The sequence below is a fragment of the Salvia splendens genome, chromosome 18, assembly GCF_004379255.2.
Source record: "Salvia splendens isolate huo1 chromosome 18, SspV2, whole genome shotgun sequence".
Classification (NCBI taxonomy): domain Eukaryota; kingdom Viridiplantae; phylum Streptophyta; class Magnoliopsida; order Lamiales; family Lamiaceae; genus Salvia; species Salvia splendens.
In genome coordinates, this window is record NC_056049.1 from 2,318,162 (window position 1) to 2,338,383 (window position 20,222).

The 20,222-nt window shown below is 32.9% G+C and overlaps 2 protein-coding genes across 2 annotated transcripts; both read left to right on the plus strand.

Moving 5' to 3' along the window:
• The first annotated feature begins 4,558 nt into the window (after positions 1 to 4,558).
• LOC121777366 (copper-transporting ATPase RAN1-like) lies at positions 4,559 to 9,978 on the plus strand. The gene is made up of 9 exons (XM_042174604.1): positions 4,559 to 4,941; positions 5,978 to 6,592; positions 6,730 to 7,159; positions 7,266 to 7,591; positions 7,727 to 7,785; positions 7,909 to 8,251; positions 8,460 to 8,660; positions 8,758 to 9,015; positions 9,110 to 9,978. The coding sequence occupies exons 1-9, from the start codon at positions 4,684 to 4,686 to the stop codon at positions 9,584 to 9,586; spliced, it is 2,967 nt and encodes a 988-aa protein (XP_042030538.1). The 5' UTR covers positions 4,559 to 4,683; the 3' UTR covers positions 9,587 to 9,978.
• An 8,185-nt stretch (positions 9,979 to 18,163) lies between these two features.
• LOC121777866 lies at positions 18,164 to 18,790 on the plus strand. Its single transcript, XM_042175208.1, has one exon. It carries the CDS (start codon positions 18,164 to 18,166, stop codon positions 18,788 to 18,790), a length of 627 nt encoding a protein of 208 aa, XP_042031142.1.
• Positions 18,791 to 20,222: the final 1,432 nt, after the last annotated feature.

Genomic DNA, 20,222 nt, shown 5'->3' on the forward strand with positions numbered 1-20,222 from the left:
ATTGAATAATACTAGTAGATGTCTAGGTTGGAATCATCGCGATTCACATCGCAAGTGAAATTAAAATTGAAAAATACTGGTAGATATCTAGGTTGGAATCATCGTGATTCATGTCGCAATGCAGTCACAATTTAATAATCTTGTCAATTTTTGAAGAAAAATAACAAATCGTAGTAATAACATTACCCAAAGATTGAAAATATAATATTTTAATTTTAAATTATAAAATACTCATGTATTTAGGATAAAGATAAACTTTAGTGTAGCATTTAATTATTCAACTAAAGGTGTAGTTAAAACAACTTTGACCGTCAAATTTAATGATACAGTCACTTTTAGGACCAATTCATATTGTTTAGTGACTAGATTAATAAAATTTTGGTATTATCCAACATTCCTTAATTATTTTACACGAGTGTAAAATGGAATTCCACTATGCTGATTGGGAAATTTTGTCGAACGTCTTCCATCATAAATTAGGTTGTTTTTTATTTTATTTTGTTTTTTACTTCAACGATTTCGAGGGAATTGATAAGTGGAAACTAAGTCATATTTCCAATGAGAAAATTCCATATCAATGTACAGATTTTGCCTTTGTGACACTGACCACTAATATGTCTCTCTCCATTATCTTCTTGCTTTTCTTGTAGTGTGAATTAGGCAAATGTTATTCAATATATTCTATAGTTATTCTTGAGTATCATGAAAATAATTCCACGTGGGATAAAAAGTTTTATTCAAATCATAAGTTAGTTGAATGTTCTCATTCGATAAAAACTTCTTTCTAGGTTCTTTAAATTTATGGTGTGATCATATTGATTATCATATTCTCATTGATACTTAGTCTCTTACAATTTGTTGTTTGTTGTGTATAAACCCATCCCACATTAGATGGGTGAGGGAAGTTGAAAGCATATAAGTGTTGTCCAACCTCAATTAGTTTGAAGTCTTTGGAGTGACTCAAAAACAAATCCGTGCGGGCTTAGCTCCACCCAAAGCGGCCAATATCAAACTAACGTGCAGTCGATCACCCCAACACTATTCTCATCCAATTATCTTCCATTTTAAAATGAAAAAAGAAAAAGAAAAATCTACTAAGTATCGTCCATTTTTTGATAATGATTTAAAATGCTAATTGCTATGAACTTATAAAGTTTTAGATTATTAGTGTGTGTGAGAGAGGGAGAGAAGTTTAATAGAAATGCCATATGTATATTACTCCACATAGGTAACGTGCCTTATCAACTCAATTATTACCTTAAACACCCACTCAATGCGAATAAAGTTGATTATCATATCACTATGAGGAATATATATCGATGGTTTGGAGTTTTGCCTTAGAATCTTACGTCTAATTAAAGCGACATGCATTCATAATTAGATACCTTATATTTTTCGAAAATGCCTTGCTTTATTTCACGTAACTGTCTAAACTTCCACTAACGAACATTCTAATGTAGATGTAGTGGACACAATTATGAAATCATGTATTATAAATATTTCAATATGCATTATTGTTATCATTATTATTTGGAACTAGTATCAATCGCAAAAAAATCGATAAAGAAAGTGATAAATCCATACCAAAAGTAGTTTAATGTGCAACTTATTGTAGACATGCATTATTGAAAAGTAAAATTTGTTACAAGGGAAAACAAAGTTGATGGGCACTTTTAGTTGATCCACCCTCAAAGGAGATTAGAAATGGAATGTAAAGGGAAAAAATTAAAAAGAAACGAGGAAAGTATTGTAGATAAGAAATTAAAAGTTATAGGGATGCGCATTTGCGAAGCTCGGAAATCAATTGTCATGTAGCTGTATTTTGTCGGAAAGAGATTAATGAGATAATTGCGAAAATCACAAATATCGTTATTTATAATTCAGCCCAGAAAAAGTGTCGAGTGAACCAGAATTTGATCATCTTTTGTCAATTATTTAATAATTTATCCTAAAACATGTTACAACTTTCTTGGCAATAACTATCCAAAATCTACATATAAATTAAACTCAACTAACAAAAATTAAAAAAAAATATTAAAATAGTCTATAATTCTTGATAATTGGCCACATGACTAAAGCTTGGGCAAAAAACAAATGCCGAATTCTTAAATTTAATTAAGTAAATAATTATGGTTATTTAAAAATTTAATAAAACTACTAAAATACCCTTACACAATTTCAATTTTTCTCTTCTCTCACCATGTTTGTGTGCGGAGTGATTAAATCGAAGGGTAAATTTGGAAGGTTAGATAATATGCTTCTACATTTCTAATTAGCTTAAGCTTCGGATTAGAAACTGGGTCAATGAACCCGGCGGCTGCACTAAACCACCTTTCCCTCGAATTTCCAAAACTACCCTTCTCTCACAATTCATGCAATAGGATAAAAAAATGGAATATTCTAATAGTATGAAATCCTCGAATTATTTTAATTCTTCAATTTGACCGATTCTCGAAATTATTAGATTTATGGAATTTAATTTCACCTGTAAATAATTTTGCATTGACTTGCATGAAAAACAAATGCTGCAGATTTTATCATTAGCTTTTAAATATGGTTGTTTGAAATAGACCAATATCATCCTTCTCAATTTCAATATCATCCATACTCCTTGTGAGACTGTTGTTCAGCTTTTGTTATATACTACAAATAAACAATCTATTTTAATTTTATCTATGGAAAGGCAAACTTATTTGAATTGAAATAATAAACTAATAAACTAAACGAAAAATATATTAAGGACAATATAAATGCTTATTTAATAGCAACAAAATGATAGAGAGTTTAATTTAGCCTAGAGACACTATACAATAACTTCGACGTCGACGTTGTCTGTATATTTAATGCTCCTATTTAAGTTTATAAAATGTGTTGAAACACATTTTATTTGGCCAAAATCTATAATTTTAGTCTTTTGACAAATAAGGTCTAGAAATATATCTTCAACGGAATAAATATGTAGGAAAGAAGAAAAACGTAGTATCGAAAAGTACAAGAAGATATAGCACGTACAACCAACATTTAAAATATGATAAATATTCAATATATTTTCGAGTGTATATTTAGTTTTGGATTGATTTTGTAAAATCTACACAATTCAAATAAAATAAAATAACGCTTGACTTTATTCAATTATTTCAAGAAAGATGATAGGGAGCTGTCATGATAAATTTTGTCTCCCATTATTAGTACTGTATAACTTATCTAGGAATAATTTTACTAAAAAAATATGCAAATATTTCACCCAAAATTCAACATCTAAATAACGCCCACTTCCAAATTTGTAGTGTTTTCACGTAATAACGCCCACCTATTTTTCTAAACCAGTTTACTTTGCTGTTTGTGAGATTCATCTTCTTTTTGCTTACTTCCTATTTCAATGGAATAAACTGCTTTTATTCACTAACCTAAATTAATTTCATTAAAATCTGATTTACTACAAGTTGATTTTATAATTGAATATACATGTGCTAAAATTTCAATTAATTAAATGACTAATAGTTTAGAGATAGTGAAATTGCCTCTCGATACTTTATTTATTTATGATTTATGATTTATGATTTATGATTAGCGTGAATAATGTATACAGTATACATTATACATAGAGTTAGTATTTGAATATTGCACTTAGCATCTCCTAAAATTATATGTACATTATATCAAATACTCCTATTTCTATATTGCACTTAGCATCTCCTAAAATTATATAGGCATTATACATAGAGTTAGTATTTGAATATTATTATTATTTTAAATTTTAGCACCGATCGACTCCATTAAATTCTTCGTTATAAGCATTCACTTTTTATTGTTCATTTAAGCCATGATATGAAGATATTTGAAGCGTACACCTCAATATTTATATTTGAAATTCGTAAAAAATTCAGAAGGATGAGACGTATTTAGTGTGCATAACTTAATACTCTATTTCCACACAAAATAATTATATTTTTTCATTTTTGTATCGATATAAATCTCTTTTTATAAACACTTTTTCACAACTAAGGACACGGGTTCCAAAACATATTAAAACACTTTTTTCTTATTCTTTCTAATTCTATAAATAACTACTATAATCTATTAAAACTCATACCATCTATTATGGATCATTTGAATTTGAAAAATTATAGTATGTCATAATTGAATAAGAATTATCCTTAATTCATTTTTTATAACTTAATCCTAATTATATAATAATAAATTATAGCTAATCAGCTCCAACTAAAATAATTGCATAATTTCATCTAAAAAAATAATTATATAATGAATTAGCAACTGAACAACACCTACTATGACTATTTTTTATTAATGAAAAAAGTAAAAATGTAATTAATCTCTTCGTGTAAACGGTTTAACCTTATAACGGAATTCTTGAAAAGTGGTTGAAATTTGTCACACAAAAACGCACCAACTCCAAATCAGATTCAACTAACACGCATATGCAGTACAGGTAGTACAAGCCCTTTTTCGTAATTTCCAGCATCCCCATTGTTGACTGTGACATTTTCTCAAACACCTCCTTAAACAAATCCCCTCTCCACATATACAATTAACACATACCCACAGATAAACCCAAGCATGAGACAGCTGATTCTCATTTTGGGCTGACAATCACCATCTCCATACATTCTAAATTTTCAACGGAAAGTGCGATCTCAATCGGTAGAAGAGGCGGTTTTTGAGATGGCGCCGAGTGCGATTGGCCTGCAGCTCACCGGCGCCGCCGATTGCGCCGGGGAGGAGGAGAGGCTGCTGAGCGGATTCGACGAGGAGAGCTCCGGGAATCTGAGTAGAATTCAAGTCAGCGTGACGGGGATGACCTGTGCGGCGTGCTCGAATTCCGTGGAATCGGCTCTGATGAGCTTAAACGGCGTCGTTAAGGCTTCTGTTGCCTTGCTTCAGAACAAGGCGGATGTCACCTTTGATCCTGCTCTAGTGAAGGTCTGGTTAAGCTTTTATGGTTTTGGTCAATTCGAGCGATATGTTGTTTGAATATGCATGTGGATTGTTTGCACTCTTGAAATTTGATCTGACTTGCGGGAGGATTTGATTTGCTGGTGAATTTGGAAATGTTTTGAAGTAGGGGGAAATTGGCGGCATATTTATGACTTGCTGTGTCTAATTTTTCCTCTCTGTACATACCAAGGCATTGATGATTCCACCTTTTGAGGTTTTTTATTTTCTAGGTTGATTTGTTGAGGTATAATATTTTTTTGCAGTGGTTCAGCTCTCTGAATTGAGTTGATCGAAATTCAAAATCTCGATTCTCCTTCCTGATGTGCTTACAATATATTGAGTACTAACCTTTTTATTAGCTCATGAAACAAAGCCAATGCTGTCAATTTTGAGTTGAATTCTAAATTGAGAATTCCCAGTATCTTTATAAAATGTTTATTACAATGAAGTTTCCCAGCTTGGAGGTGGAAATAAGAAATTATGTAATTATTCTTGCTTGAATCCTTTCTGTTGGCATTTGCATCGGGAAATATTTGATTTGCACTCATGTTTTGCAATCTGGAATTTATGCAACCTACGAGCTTGTATATAGTATGAGTACTGGATGTAGATATGCTCCATGATTCTGTAGTCTTTTTATATTACCTTTTAGCTCATGCTAATTGACTGATTTTACCTGCAAAACTCTATTTTGTAATGACCTCATCTTGTTTCAAATAATCCTTTGGTTTTGTTACATGTATGATGTAATGCTTTGGGGAATGAGTACTATCTAGACTACTCTGGTCTTATATTTCCATGTTTATAGGTGCTATTATAATATGCATAAACATTTGTACTAGTATTATAAGAGATTTATTTATTTTCTGGAGGAAATACCTTGAGTTCACTGTTGCATTCATTCCATTATAAAAAGTTGAAAGGCAAGAATTTTGGTGGCTAGTATGTATCGCAGCATCATATTGCTATGCTTATATTGAAAACATTATTTCTAAGTCTTTGCTGTACGTTTGTTGTTCAGGATGAAGACATTAAAACTGCCATTGAAGATGCAGGTTTTGAAGCAGAAATTATACCTGAACCAAGTCAATCTAATTCTAAGACACATGGAACCTTGATAGGCCAGTTCACGATAGGAGGATTGACCTGTGCTGCTTGTGTCAATTCTGTAGAAGGGATTTTAAGGGATATACCTGGTGTCAGAAAAGCTGTAGTTGCCTTAGCTACATCTTTGGGAGAGGTTGAATATGATTCAACTGTTACCAGTAAGGATGATATAGTCAATGCAATTGAAGATGCCGGTTTTGAGGCTTCATTCGTACAGAGTAATGAGCAGGATAAACTTGTTCTAGGGGTTATTGGAATTGCAAGTGAAACGGATGTACAAATGTTAGAAGTAACGCTTTGCACTTTGAGGGGCGTGAGGCAATTTTTTTATGACCGAACATCTAATGTCTTAGAAGTTCATTTTGATCCTGAGCTCCTCGGTTCTAGAACATTAGTGGACGAGATCGAAAGTAGCAGCTTCGGAAAACTAAAGCTTCTTGTGAAGAATCCTTATAGTAGAATGGCTTCCAAGGATCTACAGGAGTCTTCAAACATGTTTCGTCTGTTCACAGCGAGCTTGTGTCTCAGTGTGAGTTATCTAAACTGGCACAATGGTTATTTTAATTAATTTTTAGTATGGTTTAGTTTGGTAGTTTCAATAATCAGCATATTCAAATATCCTTATGAAAAATTTACAGCTGATATATGGGTTCATGTATCTTCCAGATCCCAGTCTTATTCATGCAAGTCATCTGTCCGCGAATACCTCTGCTATATTCTTTACTACTTTGGCGTTGTGGTCCATTCCAAATGGGTGACTGGCTAAATTGGGCTCTGGTCACTATTATTCAATTTGTTATTGGCAAGAAGTTCTATGTCGCCGCTGGAAGAGCACTCAGAAATTGTTCAACTAACATGGATGTACTGGTAGTACTGGGAACTTCAGCTTCATATTTCTATTCCGTAGGTGCATTACTATATGGTGCAATGACTGGGTTTTGGTCTCCGACATACTTTGATGCTAGTGCTATGTTAATTACATTTGTACTATTGGGTAAGTACTTGGAAACTCTTGCGAAAGGAAAGACATCAGATGCTATAAAAAAGCTCGTCGAGCTTGCTCCTGCTACAGCTATCTTGCTTATCAAAGAGAAAGGTATGTGTTTCTAAGCATAAACTAAATTTATAGCGGACTGTGTAGGCATGTATAAGTATAAGAAAAAAAAATGAGAATTCGGCACAACTTATTTTTGGTGGTGCAGGTGGAAAAGTTGTCAGAGAAAAGGAAATTGATGCTTTGCTGATCCAGCCTGGTGACTTATTAAAAGTACTACCAGGGGCAAAAATTCCTACTGATGGTTTGGTTGTTTGGGGTTCAAGTTATGTTAATGAGAGTATGGTCACTGGCGAATCAGCACCTGTTCTTAAAGAACTGAATGCTTCAGTTATTGGAGGTACAATAAACCTGCATGGTTCACTTCATCTACAGGCCAAGAAAGTAGGCTCTGACACGGTGTTAAGCCAAATTATATCTTTGGTTGAGACCGCACAGATGTCTAAGGCGCCTATTCAAAAGTTTGCTGATTTTGTAAGTGTTAACTTCTCATACTTTGTGATGCTTTGTTTTGTTATTTGTACACCATTGCATTGGCTTGTGTGATTCTATCCACTTAATCTGTGAGTGATTCTAAAATTGTCTCTTTTTGTGGAAAATTGCGTGCAGATCGCAAGTATATTTGTCCCTACAGTGGTAACTTTGGGATTCCTGACATTGCTAGGATGGTAAGCTTACAGTGGCAAACTTTGGTGTTGATATATATTCTGTAATAAAATAACATTGTAAAGAAGTCGTGGTTTTCTCTTTCCTTTTAAAATCCCCAATAACAAGTATTCATCTGTTCGTAGGTATCTTGCTGGGGTTCTTGGGTTCTATCCCGATGATTGGCTGCCGGAAAACAGCAATTACTTCGTCTTTTCTCTAATGTTTGCAATATCAGTTATCGTGATTGCATGCCCATGTGCTCTTGGATTGGCTACCCCAACTGCTGTTATGGTGGCAACAGGAGTTGGAGCTAACAACGGAGTCCTGATAAAAGGAGGAGATGCACTTGAGAAGGCACATAAGATCAAGCACGTCATATTTGATAAAACTGGAACATTGACCCAGGGGAAAGCCACAGTTACCTCTGCAAAAGTTTTTTCAGGCATGGACCGTGGCGAATTTCTTACATTAGTAGCTTCTGCTGAGGTATTAATTTCAATACTATACGAGTTTATTGCTGTTCCATTTTAGTATCTCTGAATCTTGTTCTTCTGGTTCTGGCTGCCTTTGTAATTACTTCGTTTTCTGTCATCAAGTGGCATCTCATTATTTTAATTGGAGGTGCATTTCAACTAATGCCATCGGTGACCGACTTTCATGTATAAAATTTGATGAAGCCTCTTTTCTTTGGCAGTCTAGTAGTGAACACCCGTTGGCCAAAGCAATACTGGAATACACCCGGCATTTCCATTTCTTCGATGAACCTTCAGCTGCTGCGGATGCTAAAAGCAATGGGCTCGCATCTAAGTCCTTCGAATGGCTTCATGATGTATCCGGTTTCTCTTCTTTGTCTGGACAAGGTGTGCAATGCTTCATAGGCGGGAAGAAGATACTGGTGAGTGTTTTACGGCAGTCAAACTTATCTCCAACAAGAGAGAGAATTTCATTTGCTCCATTTATGCTCATGCCAAGGTTGTGCCTATTTATAACAGGTTGGTAATCGGAAGCTCATGATGGAAAATTCAGTCGCCATTGCAGAACACGTGGAAGGTTTTGTCGTACAGTTGGAAGAAAGCGCCAACACTGGAGTACTCGTTGCCTATGATAACGAGTTGATTGGTGTTCTTGGGGTAGCCGATCCACTAAAGAGAGAAGCCGCGGTGGTAGTAGAAGGCCTCATGAAAATGGGAGTCAATCCTGTCATGGTCACCGGTGACAACTGGAGAACAGCCAAGGCTGTCGCGAAGGAGGTTAATATCTCATCGCCTTATCTACCTCGATCAAACGATTATTTGTATGATTGATGACATTTTTACAAGAAGAGAAATCTTCATCATGATGCAGGTTGGCATTATAGATGTGAGGGCAGAAGTGATGCCTTCGGGAAAAGCTGACGTCATCCGCTCGTTCCAGGAAGGCGGGAATGTAGTGGCGATGGTGGGGGATGGTATTAACGACTCCCCTGCCCTGGCTGCTGCAGACGTCGGCATGGCCATTGGGGCCGGGACCGACATTGCCATAGAAGCTGCCGACTATGTGCTGATGAGAAGCAACCTAGAGGATGTCATCACAGCTATCGATCTCTCTAGAAAGACCATAACCCGAATCCGATGGAACTACTTGTTCGCGAGTGCTTATAACGTGGTAGCTATACCGGTGGCCGCCGGAGTTCTGTATCCTTGGCTGAGGGTACGGCTGCCGCCGTGGGTCGCCGGCGCATGCATGGCCATGTCATCAGTAACCGTTGTGTGCTCCTCTCTTCTTCTGAGAAGATACAGAAAACCAAGACTTACAACTGTGCTTGAAATAACTGTTGAGTAGGTAATGAAGCTGAATAAATTTGATAAAACAAAAAAAAGAAGGGTAAAAAATGCAAATTAAAAGGAGAGAAAAAAATGTATGGAAAAAGGTTATGAGTTCTCTTCTCTCTAATTTTTGGAAAGATGCATTATAATTTTTCTATAATTCTTACATTTCACAAACTAGGTCATCCTTCAATTGTGATTTTATTTTGTGCTGATCATAAATGTATATTGATGTATAGATTCATTTATGAGATTTTGTGTAACTATTATTGGAATATCTAAGTAGTGGAATCTGTGAGTTACTCCTATTTCTATTTTTTGTAACGATTGGTCCCCTACAAAATTATGGTACAAACTCACCAGAATTTATTATCATACCCAAACACTAAAATTTATATTGGTTTATCATGTTTTAGATTGGTTTATTATGATAGCATAGATGTTTCTTATATTCGTTAATTGTGTTAATTTCAGGCACTTTTCTTTACCAATTTTTTTTCCACATGATTAGTGAAGTCAATTGACTATTACACACATAAACAATTGACCCTTGAAATTCTACAAAAATAATGTGTCATTTAAAATGTTTTTTTCTCGTCAATTTTGGGAGTGGGCCACAGTGTCACCACACTATGATCCAAAAGTTTTATTTTATTTTTTTGTACTCCACCATTACGAATTACTTAACTCCCATCATTCCATTTTGTGTTATTATAGTTTACTCTTGAGTTATTTTTTATTATTAAAAAATATCACTTAGTCCCATAATAAATGTCACACTTGAATAATAAAACATGATTTTAGGAAATTTCTTTTGTGTGTTAAGTGAAAAAATAAATAAAATAATATATTTATATTAATATGAAAATTAATTTTTCCAAAAAGTATGATATTTTTTGTAAGACAATTAAAAAAGAAAATGTGATATCTATTCTGAGATGGATTTAACTTAATCTTAGTTTATTATTTTCCACTTACGCTCTATGTTTTCCAATATTATTTTCTTTCTACTCAGTCATTAAACGCCGTTATATTAAATTCCATATTTATCAAATGCTTTTAGTGAGGAAGTATGCTCTAACAAATATGTAATATACCTAAAATACGAAATTAAATCACAGAAAAAACTACTACTGTTGCCCTAATACGAGATAGCCCCTTATATATTTTCAGTCTTAACCTTGAATTCAAGCCGCCTTTCCCTTCACAACTGAATTTTTTTTGTAGCAATTCATTATTTTAATATTACACATATTTGACCACTCAAATATATTTAGTAGTAGACTAGGTATAAGCTTTAATTACATACGAGGCTGCGACAAAAAAATAATTCAACCCCACTATGATCTCTCACCTACTATTCTTAAAAACACTCGCCGGTAGTTGATGGTCTTAATTGGGATATAGTGATGGCATAGTTATTTTCTATAAAAATGATAGAGTTGAACAATATATAATTTTAATAATTAACATACAACAAAAATCAAAGGATAAATCACCAGATAACGAAAATTGGTCAAATTCTAGTCCGCCTCACACTTTTTAAAAAAGTAAATTATAAATCATAAAGAATTTGTAATTTTTGCAATTATATCACTCGTCTTCTTTTCAACTAAATGCACGATTTTGTACCAACCGATTTTAAAACACGCAGATATATTAGGGCTATGTTAGGAATGTTGACTTTCTTCTTTAGTGTGATACATATGTTTATGTGGTGTATGACGTGTTTAAGATCGTCTGCCACATTATTGCGTATATTACTAGAAAAAAAGATGGATAACATAATTGAAAAAACTATAAACTTCATGACTTATAATTCAGTTTTTAAAAAATATTGGATAAACCAAAATTCTAACCATCTTTCATGATTTAATTGACAAGTTGCCCAAAATTAAATTTAGTATACATCATTTTGTAGGAGACCATACAAACATATGCTAGTCAAAATCCACTAGGATTTCAAAAGACAAGTCATTTTCAATATGACATAAACATGAGATTGGAGTTTCATATCACTGTCTGTATACCACGTCAAAATAATGGAAGGAAGGCTTAGCTTTATTTGCGAAAATTCTAATAGTAGTGAGATCATCTAACGAATTTTGCCAAGGATTAGTAGGTCAATTTTCTATTTAAATCAGTCATACACTAATAAACTATAAATACATCATCAAATATGAGTTATGTGTGTCTACTAATTTTATACAGTCAAAACTCGCAGTTGATAAAAGTGATGTAGATTCTATTGACTTAATCAAAGTGTTATTTTGGCATATATTTTTATGGGTAATGATAAATGTACATAATTGTACGTTCGAACTTTTTTAACATTTAACCTTGAAAATCGATTCATAAACATTAATTGATTTTAAATAAAATTCATACTAATTATTTTGCAACATTTCAAAAAAAATAAACTTTTATTTAAATATTTGTATATTTAAGAAAAAAATAGTATTCTTTTACTAAATACTACTCCCTCCGTCCCAAAGAATATGCACTTTGGATTCGGCACGAGTTTTAATGTCAAATTGGTAAGTAAGAGAGAGGTAGAGAGAAAAAGTAATGAAAGTATTGTTAGTGGAGAATGAGTCTCGCCTCATTAGAGAGACAAAACTTTCCAAAATTAGAAAGTGAATATTTTTATGAGACGGACTAAAAATGAAAGAGTGCATATTCTTGTGGGATGGAGGGAGTATATAATTAATTCGAATATAACTCGAAATCATGTTACAATTTGACATAAAATTTCTATATCGCTTCTTTCTTATTAAATACTACATAATAATACAACAAATAACAAAACTACTTTTTAATTAAATTCAATTAATTTTAAAAAATTTAAGGAGATTATGTAAGAGTCCCATTATCCACAAATCCACTCTTAAAGAAGTTTATTATATTACAAGTAGTCAAATTTTTTGATAATTAGTCAATTTTGCCAGCTTAATAAATTCAAATATATCATATTCCCTCCCTATGTCCATTATCAATAATTCAGATAGGAAACAACACATATTTTAATATTCTTACAAAACTATTAACATAGATACAAAGAAACGAGGTAATTGGTTAGAATATTGTTAGTATAAAATGAGATCCACCTATTAAAAAGAACAAATTTATTAAAAAATATTAGAAGATAATTGTTTTTTATAGACAATCCAAAATGGAAAAACTAACATGAAATATAGTTGTAACACATAAGTTGAGATGTACATGTATATGGCTTAGTTTTTGTATAAGTTTGATTTCTCTATTCCACAAATCGTGCATTGATTACGTTGACTTTAGAGCAATGTTCCTAACAATAGCATGCCATTCATTTATTAGGGTTGTTGTTTATGTTACTTGAGCATGACCAAGTACTCAGTTTGACTTTGTGACAATTAATTCCATGATTTGATATGAATCCAACCAATTACATGAGACAATCTTGTCTCCAGTTTTAATGAAGAACAAGATAAGGAGTTATGACATTATAGATTTCGATGGATATAGTAACTAATTAATTGTTGATGCAAAGTCGTAAGTCTAGGCCACACCAATTACTAGTATTTGAAATTTGTAGTCTTGTTTGAGTTGATAGTGTCGGCTCTAATATGAAAAATGATGTCATTTTTCTTCTATGTGGACTTTGCCTTCAAGCCATGTAGTTTAATTTGTGCAGGTGCTTGCGATATTTTTTTTTAGGAAAAATTATAGTATATATATATATAGAGAGAGGGGGGGTTCTGGCCTAATTGAGAATTGAGATGCATTATCAGCCAATCATTTTTATTAAATGAGTGGTCCAGAATTTGCCACATGGAAAATATTTTTAGATTACTTAATTTTGAAAGGGCGGAATGGTAATTTCATGGTACATTTTATTCAATAAATATTTTTTTATTTTTTTTAAAAAAAATTAATTTAAAAAAAAAATTTGTCAACCACACATATAATGTCAACTATGTGTACAATCCATGTCAACTACATATACAATTCATGTCAACTACACACATATAGTCAACTACACACATATAGTCAACTATAAGTTGTTGACATTTGATGTGCAAACTATTGACATTTGATGTGCAGGCTATTGACGATAATACCTCCGAGTTGACATAATCTATTTGCAGTTGACATTTCAAAAATATTGTGGATGGGTGGCTGAAAATGCATCTCAATTCTCAATTAAGCTAAAAAATCTCAACCTAACAGGACCCTATATATATATGGTCATCTTCTATTGCTTATAGCATCATAATCCAAAATCAAGGCAAAATCTCCACCATTAGATTTCAAAATGAGTGGATGAGATTAAATCTTACGAATTTCAATAAATAGTTGACAAAATATCAACAAAATGGTAAGATCGACATTCTATTATCATATCATAATTTTTGTGTTTTTTTACATCAACATAGTGTATTACAAATATCAACACAATGACATGAACATTTCAACACAAGTACACGAGAATATCAACACATTTTTATTGAGATTTTACATGCATTATGTTGAGATTTTACATACATTATATTGAGATTTTTTGATTTATTTATTGATTAAAATTTGTTTATCAACATATACAAAAACTGAAATAAAAATCATCAAATTTCATTATCCGAACGTCGTCGGAACATATGCAATTGAGATCTCGTTAGAATCCTTATAAAATTACCTTTAATTTGATATATTTTTTGTGAAAAATAATTTAAATCGAGTGAGTTACATAAATTTAAAGTTTTGGGATAATTTTAATAAGAGAGAATTGACATTAATACCCTTTAAGTTTATTTAATAATTATTTAAATTTAAAATATAATCTACTTGACATTATATCAACCACCAGATCTCATAATCTAATGATTAAAAATTGGTCTTAATTTTGGATTTCTAATTAGTTAGCAATTGATCACATCCCTGCAAAACTATATTTAAATACAGAAACGCAGAACAATATCATACGTAGGGCACTTTTAGGTCATAGTTAGTTAATTTTTAGGTCATGCTAACAAAGCATGACCTAAAATGATCTTAGCATGACATTAAACCCAAATATTATAATATGACCTAAAATTGCTTAATTATGACCTTCTGTGTTTTTGGTTAATTATTGACCATTAGATCATCTAATCCTAGGGCCAAGATTTGAGCTGCATTTCTGGATTTAAATGCATTTTTATTTTGATCATCTCCCTATATATAGGGTTGTATTAATTTCCTTTTTGTATCTTTTGTTCTATTGTTCTTTTTAATCTCAGCCCCACGATTTTGTCATCCGACGGTTAGATTGATGCCACGTGTCTTTTAATAATGCAGATTTTCAGTTGAATAATGCACACCGACTAATAATGTAAATTTTTCGTCAAATAATGCAGATCATCACAACCATCCAATTCAAGGATCCAAGGGTTGTGATTAAAAAGAACATTGGACTGAAAAACTGCGAAGGACCTTAACACACCCCTATATATATATATGTATATATATATATATATATATATATGTTTGTGTTAAAATGAAAACACCTCTGAAAGTGACACTGTGACACCACGTATCCAGCAATATTATAAACGCTACACAACAATAGTATAAACGCTAGACAGCAATCTAGCGTATTGGATATTGCTGGCCGAGAAAAAATGTTGTATAGTGTATTGGATATTGCTGGCCGAGAAAATTTACCCTTGAACATTTTTTATGATTGCCACATGACAGCTGATTATTCATCCACGTATACAAATGATTGGCTAGAAATGATGGTATGGTGTTACTTTACATATTTTGAGAAAGTAAATTAAAAACACAATATAGAAATATTTGAATTTAGTAAATAAATAATAGATATTGTAAAACATAAAATATCATATATCATAGTATAAACCAACTTTCTTAAAACATGTAGTACTTAAGATGCTTTGAATTTGTTGACAAGCATATCGTGGTGAAAATCTCAGATAGTCTACATGTAATATAATGATGATTTTTTTTAATACATGATATCGTTCAATTATCGATATAGTGTGATATAGTGTCCATGGAAGATTTCCAAGTAAAAATATCTATAAATTTTTTAAATTTAATGACAGAAAAATGTGTAGCAAAACTCAGTTTTTTTATAGTGGCTACTCAAAATCAATTGCATGTAGTATAAATTTATTTTATTTTACTTTATTTTTTACTAAAAATCAATAATAATTTTTCTTGAACTTGAATCTCCGACCAATTGATTGGTTGTGAATGTCTTATCATTTAAGATTAATTTTATATATCACTCATGTTTACTTAGTGTCCACGTTTTAACAGTAGGTAGCGACGAAAAAAAAAACATTATTAGTTATTGTCTCATCAAAGTTTACTATCCAATAATAATTCATGATTTGTTTGCCCATCTCCATCCTAAACAAAAAAAATTTACCTCCTCGAACTCGTTTTTTTTCGTTATTTTGGACCCTTTTATCCCACATATGCAACGTCACAAACTCACATTATAATTAGCATCGTTAATTATAAATTAATACTTCAATAATTCATCGTCAACGTCATCTTATTATTCTTCGTCCATTGCACCACTTATATATAGAACAATATCTTTAACTAGCTTGTATGTAATTAATTTTGTTTACATAATATTGTTAGAAAACTAATTTATCTACTTACGTATATTATTTGATATCACTTCTTTTTTACGTAATTTCTGCGTTTAAATATTTAAACACCAATGATATAATTATTAATGAGTGTGATTTCTTTGATGAAAAATTATGAAATTTATATATTTTCACTTGTTAGCAATTGAAACTAAAAAAATATTATAACTATCCCACATCGTTGTTCACATAAACTTGAAACCACCATATAATTCTAATGGGTCACTCTCCCTATCACCAATTGGTTTTATGATGAAACTCATGGATTTCTATCATGGTATCAGAGCGGGTCTCCGATTTAAGGTCAAATTTAAGTGATCCAGCAGTATATCTGGACTGAAACCGAAAAAATTGACTGATCCAACAGTATATCTGGGCTTAAAATTCGGGCCAGTGGTCCAACCGATCAAAAAAAAATTGGATAAGTCGTCCAATCGATCAGAAAAAAAGTCCAACCCCTCCAAGGTGAAGTGATCCAGCAGTATATCTGGACTGAAACCGAAAAAAAATGACTGACCCAACAGTATATCTGGGCTTAAAATTTGGGCCAGTGGTCCAACCAATCAAAAAAAATTGGATAAGTCGTCCAATCGATCAGAAAAAAAGTCCAACCCTTTGAGGGAGGGTGTTAGCAATTGAAACTAAAAAAAATATATTACAACTATCACGCATCGGTGTTCACATAGACTTGAAACCACTATATAATTCTAATAGGTCACTCCTGCTATCACCAATTGATTGAAACCACTATATAATTCTAATATGTCACTCCTCCTATCACCAATTGATTTTAGGATAAAACCCATAAATTTCTATCTTCAGTCATTTCATATGCTATGTGGGATGGAAAAATGTAATTTCTAGACGTTTGTCTATATTTTTAAAAAAAGAAATTGTGAAAAAGAAATTGTGATATCGTAACCCTAAAATGAACAATTAAAATCAATGTTCATCGTTTTCTTCATGAAATTTGAAGTGAATAGTAAAAAAAGAGTTGGCAACTTGAAAAGGTCACAAATAATTTGTCACCCCACGCATCGTAATATTCTATTTAAAAAAAATATTATGTTCACATTGATTTTCTATTGGTACACGTGACGTGACGTGACGAGCCATGAGAAAATCTGCTGCTTGATACACATCAAACTTCACTTGATTCAACTTCTTGTGGAATAAATTGATGCATAGTACCTTACATTTTTCCAAAGTTTTAATAGTTACTGTACATTACATTTTGAATCATAGCAATTTCAAGATTTTCGATCTTTTCAAGAAAATTGTTCATAGACCAAATGTTATTTCAATGTGGACAGAAATTGAAATACCGAAATTGCTGTAAAAGGATATACTTTGTAACAAAGGTAAATACTTATAAATATATTACTCTAGCTCATCGTTCCACCAAAGTACTAATAATAGTATTTCTATTTCTTTTCCACCTTCCAGTTATATTGTTCACTCACTTTCTATATATTATATTATTTAAAATCCGAGCCGAGGATTTATTAATGATGGACGGAGGCAGTACTGCATAAAATCTCATGTCATCTAGAAATAGGTATCTTTATTAAGATCGAAAGACTACTAATAATACTCCAGTTCTTAAAATTCTGTGTCATCCAACAAGTGTGCCGTCTTAACCGGGAGTATAGTTTATTGCATGAGCTAGTGATATTAAATAACTCGAGGTAAGCATGATTTTTTCCTTGGAAGTACCCTAACAACACCTTAACTCTCAAGTCTCAAGTGTACATAATTTCATGCTGACATGTACCTTATTAATCTCTGTCTTCCAAACTCTCACATCATCACCCTACTATTTAACTAAGGCTCACACTTCCTTTCCAAGAAAACACCACACATTACTATACATCTCTCACCACCCTTAAACATGTAATTAGTCAATCCAATTTAATCAAGATTGATTAATCACCCCAAATTACTAAAACATGCAATCCTCCGAAGAATTTTGGGAGCAAAGCTTCGAAGAAATCATCGCCACCATTCCCGGCCCGTTTTTCGACGATCCTTTTCAGCCACCCGACCTCTCCCCCAGCCCAGCCCGAAACATCGGTCCGGGCCTGAAAGGCTCGCCCACGGGCCCGAGAAGCCGCGTGGGGAAGCCCGCGGCCAGGAAGGCGCGTCCCAGGAAGGCCCCGGCCACGCTCCTGGCTGCGGACCCGGGCAACTTTCGGGCCCTTGTGCAGCAGTTCACGGGCCGCCACAGCGAGGGCCCGCTGCTCCGGGCCTACAAGGGCCCGATCAACTTGAACTTCAAGCAGCGGAGCTTCTATCCCGTGAATCGGAATCCTGAGGAGGAATCTGATCGGAGATTTTTCCCTTTTGGCGGGAAAATCGATGATTCTGCTGCTAATGGTCGAGATCGGGTGGGATTTGATGAAGATTTTGGGGAGCAATTGATTGTTTCGGGAATTGGAAATGATCTTGCGTTGACTAGTGAGGGGGGCTTCGATGTGTCCGAGGATGGATTTTGGGGGCGGGAGATGGCGGCGGGAGGTGGAGGGTGCGATGCGGTGCTGGCTGGAGCAGTGGACCGTGAGCTTTGGGGGTATTAAGGGTTTTTGTGATACGGCGTCGTACCGGTTTAGATTTAGGTCGTGTGTCGAGCACAAGGTGTTTAGAATTAGTTGTAATCGGTAGACTAGGTTCGTGATTAGGTTCGTTGGCCGGTTCGGATAGTTTGTGTGGGGGATCTTACGTTTCGTGTTTTATTGTATCAATATATGGCATTTTTATGTAATCGTTTTATGTTTGTGAGATTATTATTATTAATAGTAAGTAATATAGTAGTAGTATTCAAATAGGTATTGGCTTAGGATTTGATTCAAACCGTGTTTATTAAATATGAGGGAAATTTGTTTTAAAAGGTTAGTCAAATAAATATGGATCCACTATATAATGACATATGAGTGCTATTGTTCAGCCAGTGTGATGGTTTTTAATGGAAAATGAGACATTATTTGAATACTGTACTTCCTTCGTCCGTAAAATATTACTCCCTCCGTCCCACATAGTTTGGGACACTTTGACCAGGCACGGGTTTAAAAAAATGTAATGAAAAGTGAGTTGAAAAAGTTAGTGGAATGTGGGTCCCATTTTTATATATTAGTTTTATAATTAAATGTGAGTAAGAATGAGTTAGTGGAATGTGGGGTCCACTACCAAAAATGGTAAAAGTGAAATGGGTCAAATTATGTGGGACGGCCAAAAATGGAAAATTGTGTCAAATTATGTGGGACGGAGGGAGTATTTAATTTTGTTATTTCGATTTGTCTGTGAAATGTTGTCCATTTTTTTTCTATTTTTTTCTATTTTTAGTAAATAGACTTCACTTTCACTAATTCATTACACTCAAATACTATTATAAAACTAATACTTCATATTTCTTAAAACCCGCGCCGAGTCAAATATGGACGGTATTTTGCGACAGAAGAGATTATTATTTATTCAATTGTCTTGTATTTGTATATCAGTATAATATTATGATAAATATTTGCACCGAAATTCTTGGATGTGATTGCATGAGTTGCGTAAGATCTTGATTGAGAAGATATCAAACAAGCATAGTATGATATTCTTGCTGATTCTTTTTCTGTATTTTGTGGAATAAATTACTTTTTATATATCTTCCTTCCATCCATCTCTTTCAACTGCCTTGGCGCATTGTATAATTGTCAACAATTATTTTACAAATATCAGCAATTATATATCTTCATAGTATAATTTACACGTGCGTTGCATGTTGTTTAACTATAAGTGTGGTCGAATTATTTATGTTTATAGAAATTACATGTGCATTTCGTGTTGTTTAGCACTCAGAAAGCATGCAAAGGCTAGCTTTCAATACCGTTTTCCAAAATATTTCCTATCAGAATCATGTCATTCTCTCTCTCAAACTAAATAAACTCTAATACGATTCTATTTAATAAATTATTGATATAATTTAATTTAAACCTTACTCTAATACGATTCTATTTAATAAATTAT

Excerpts from the sequence above, each read along its gene's own strand:
- LOC121777366 (XM_042174604.1), top strand. The coding sequence starts at position 4,684 with ATGGCGCCGAGTGCGATTGGCCTGCAGCTCACCGGCGCCGCCGATTGC. Across the intron at positions 7,786-7,908 it reads TTCCTGACATTGCTAGGATG|GTATCTTGCTGGGGTTCTTG; the intron begins GTAAGCTTACAG and ends ATCTGTTCGTAG. Across the intron at positions 8,661-8,757 it reads TAGGCGGGAAGAAGATACTG|GTTGGTAATCGGAAGCTCAT; the intron begins GTGAGTGTTTTA and ends TATTTATAACAG.
- LOC121777866 (XM_042175208.1), top strand. The coding sequence starts at position 18,164 with ATGCAATCCTCCGAAGAATTTTGGGAGCAAAGCTTCGAAGAAATCATC.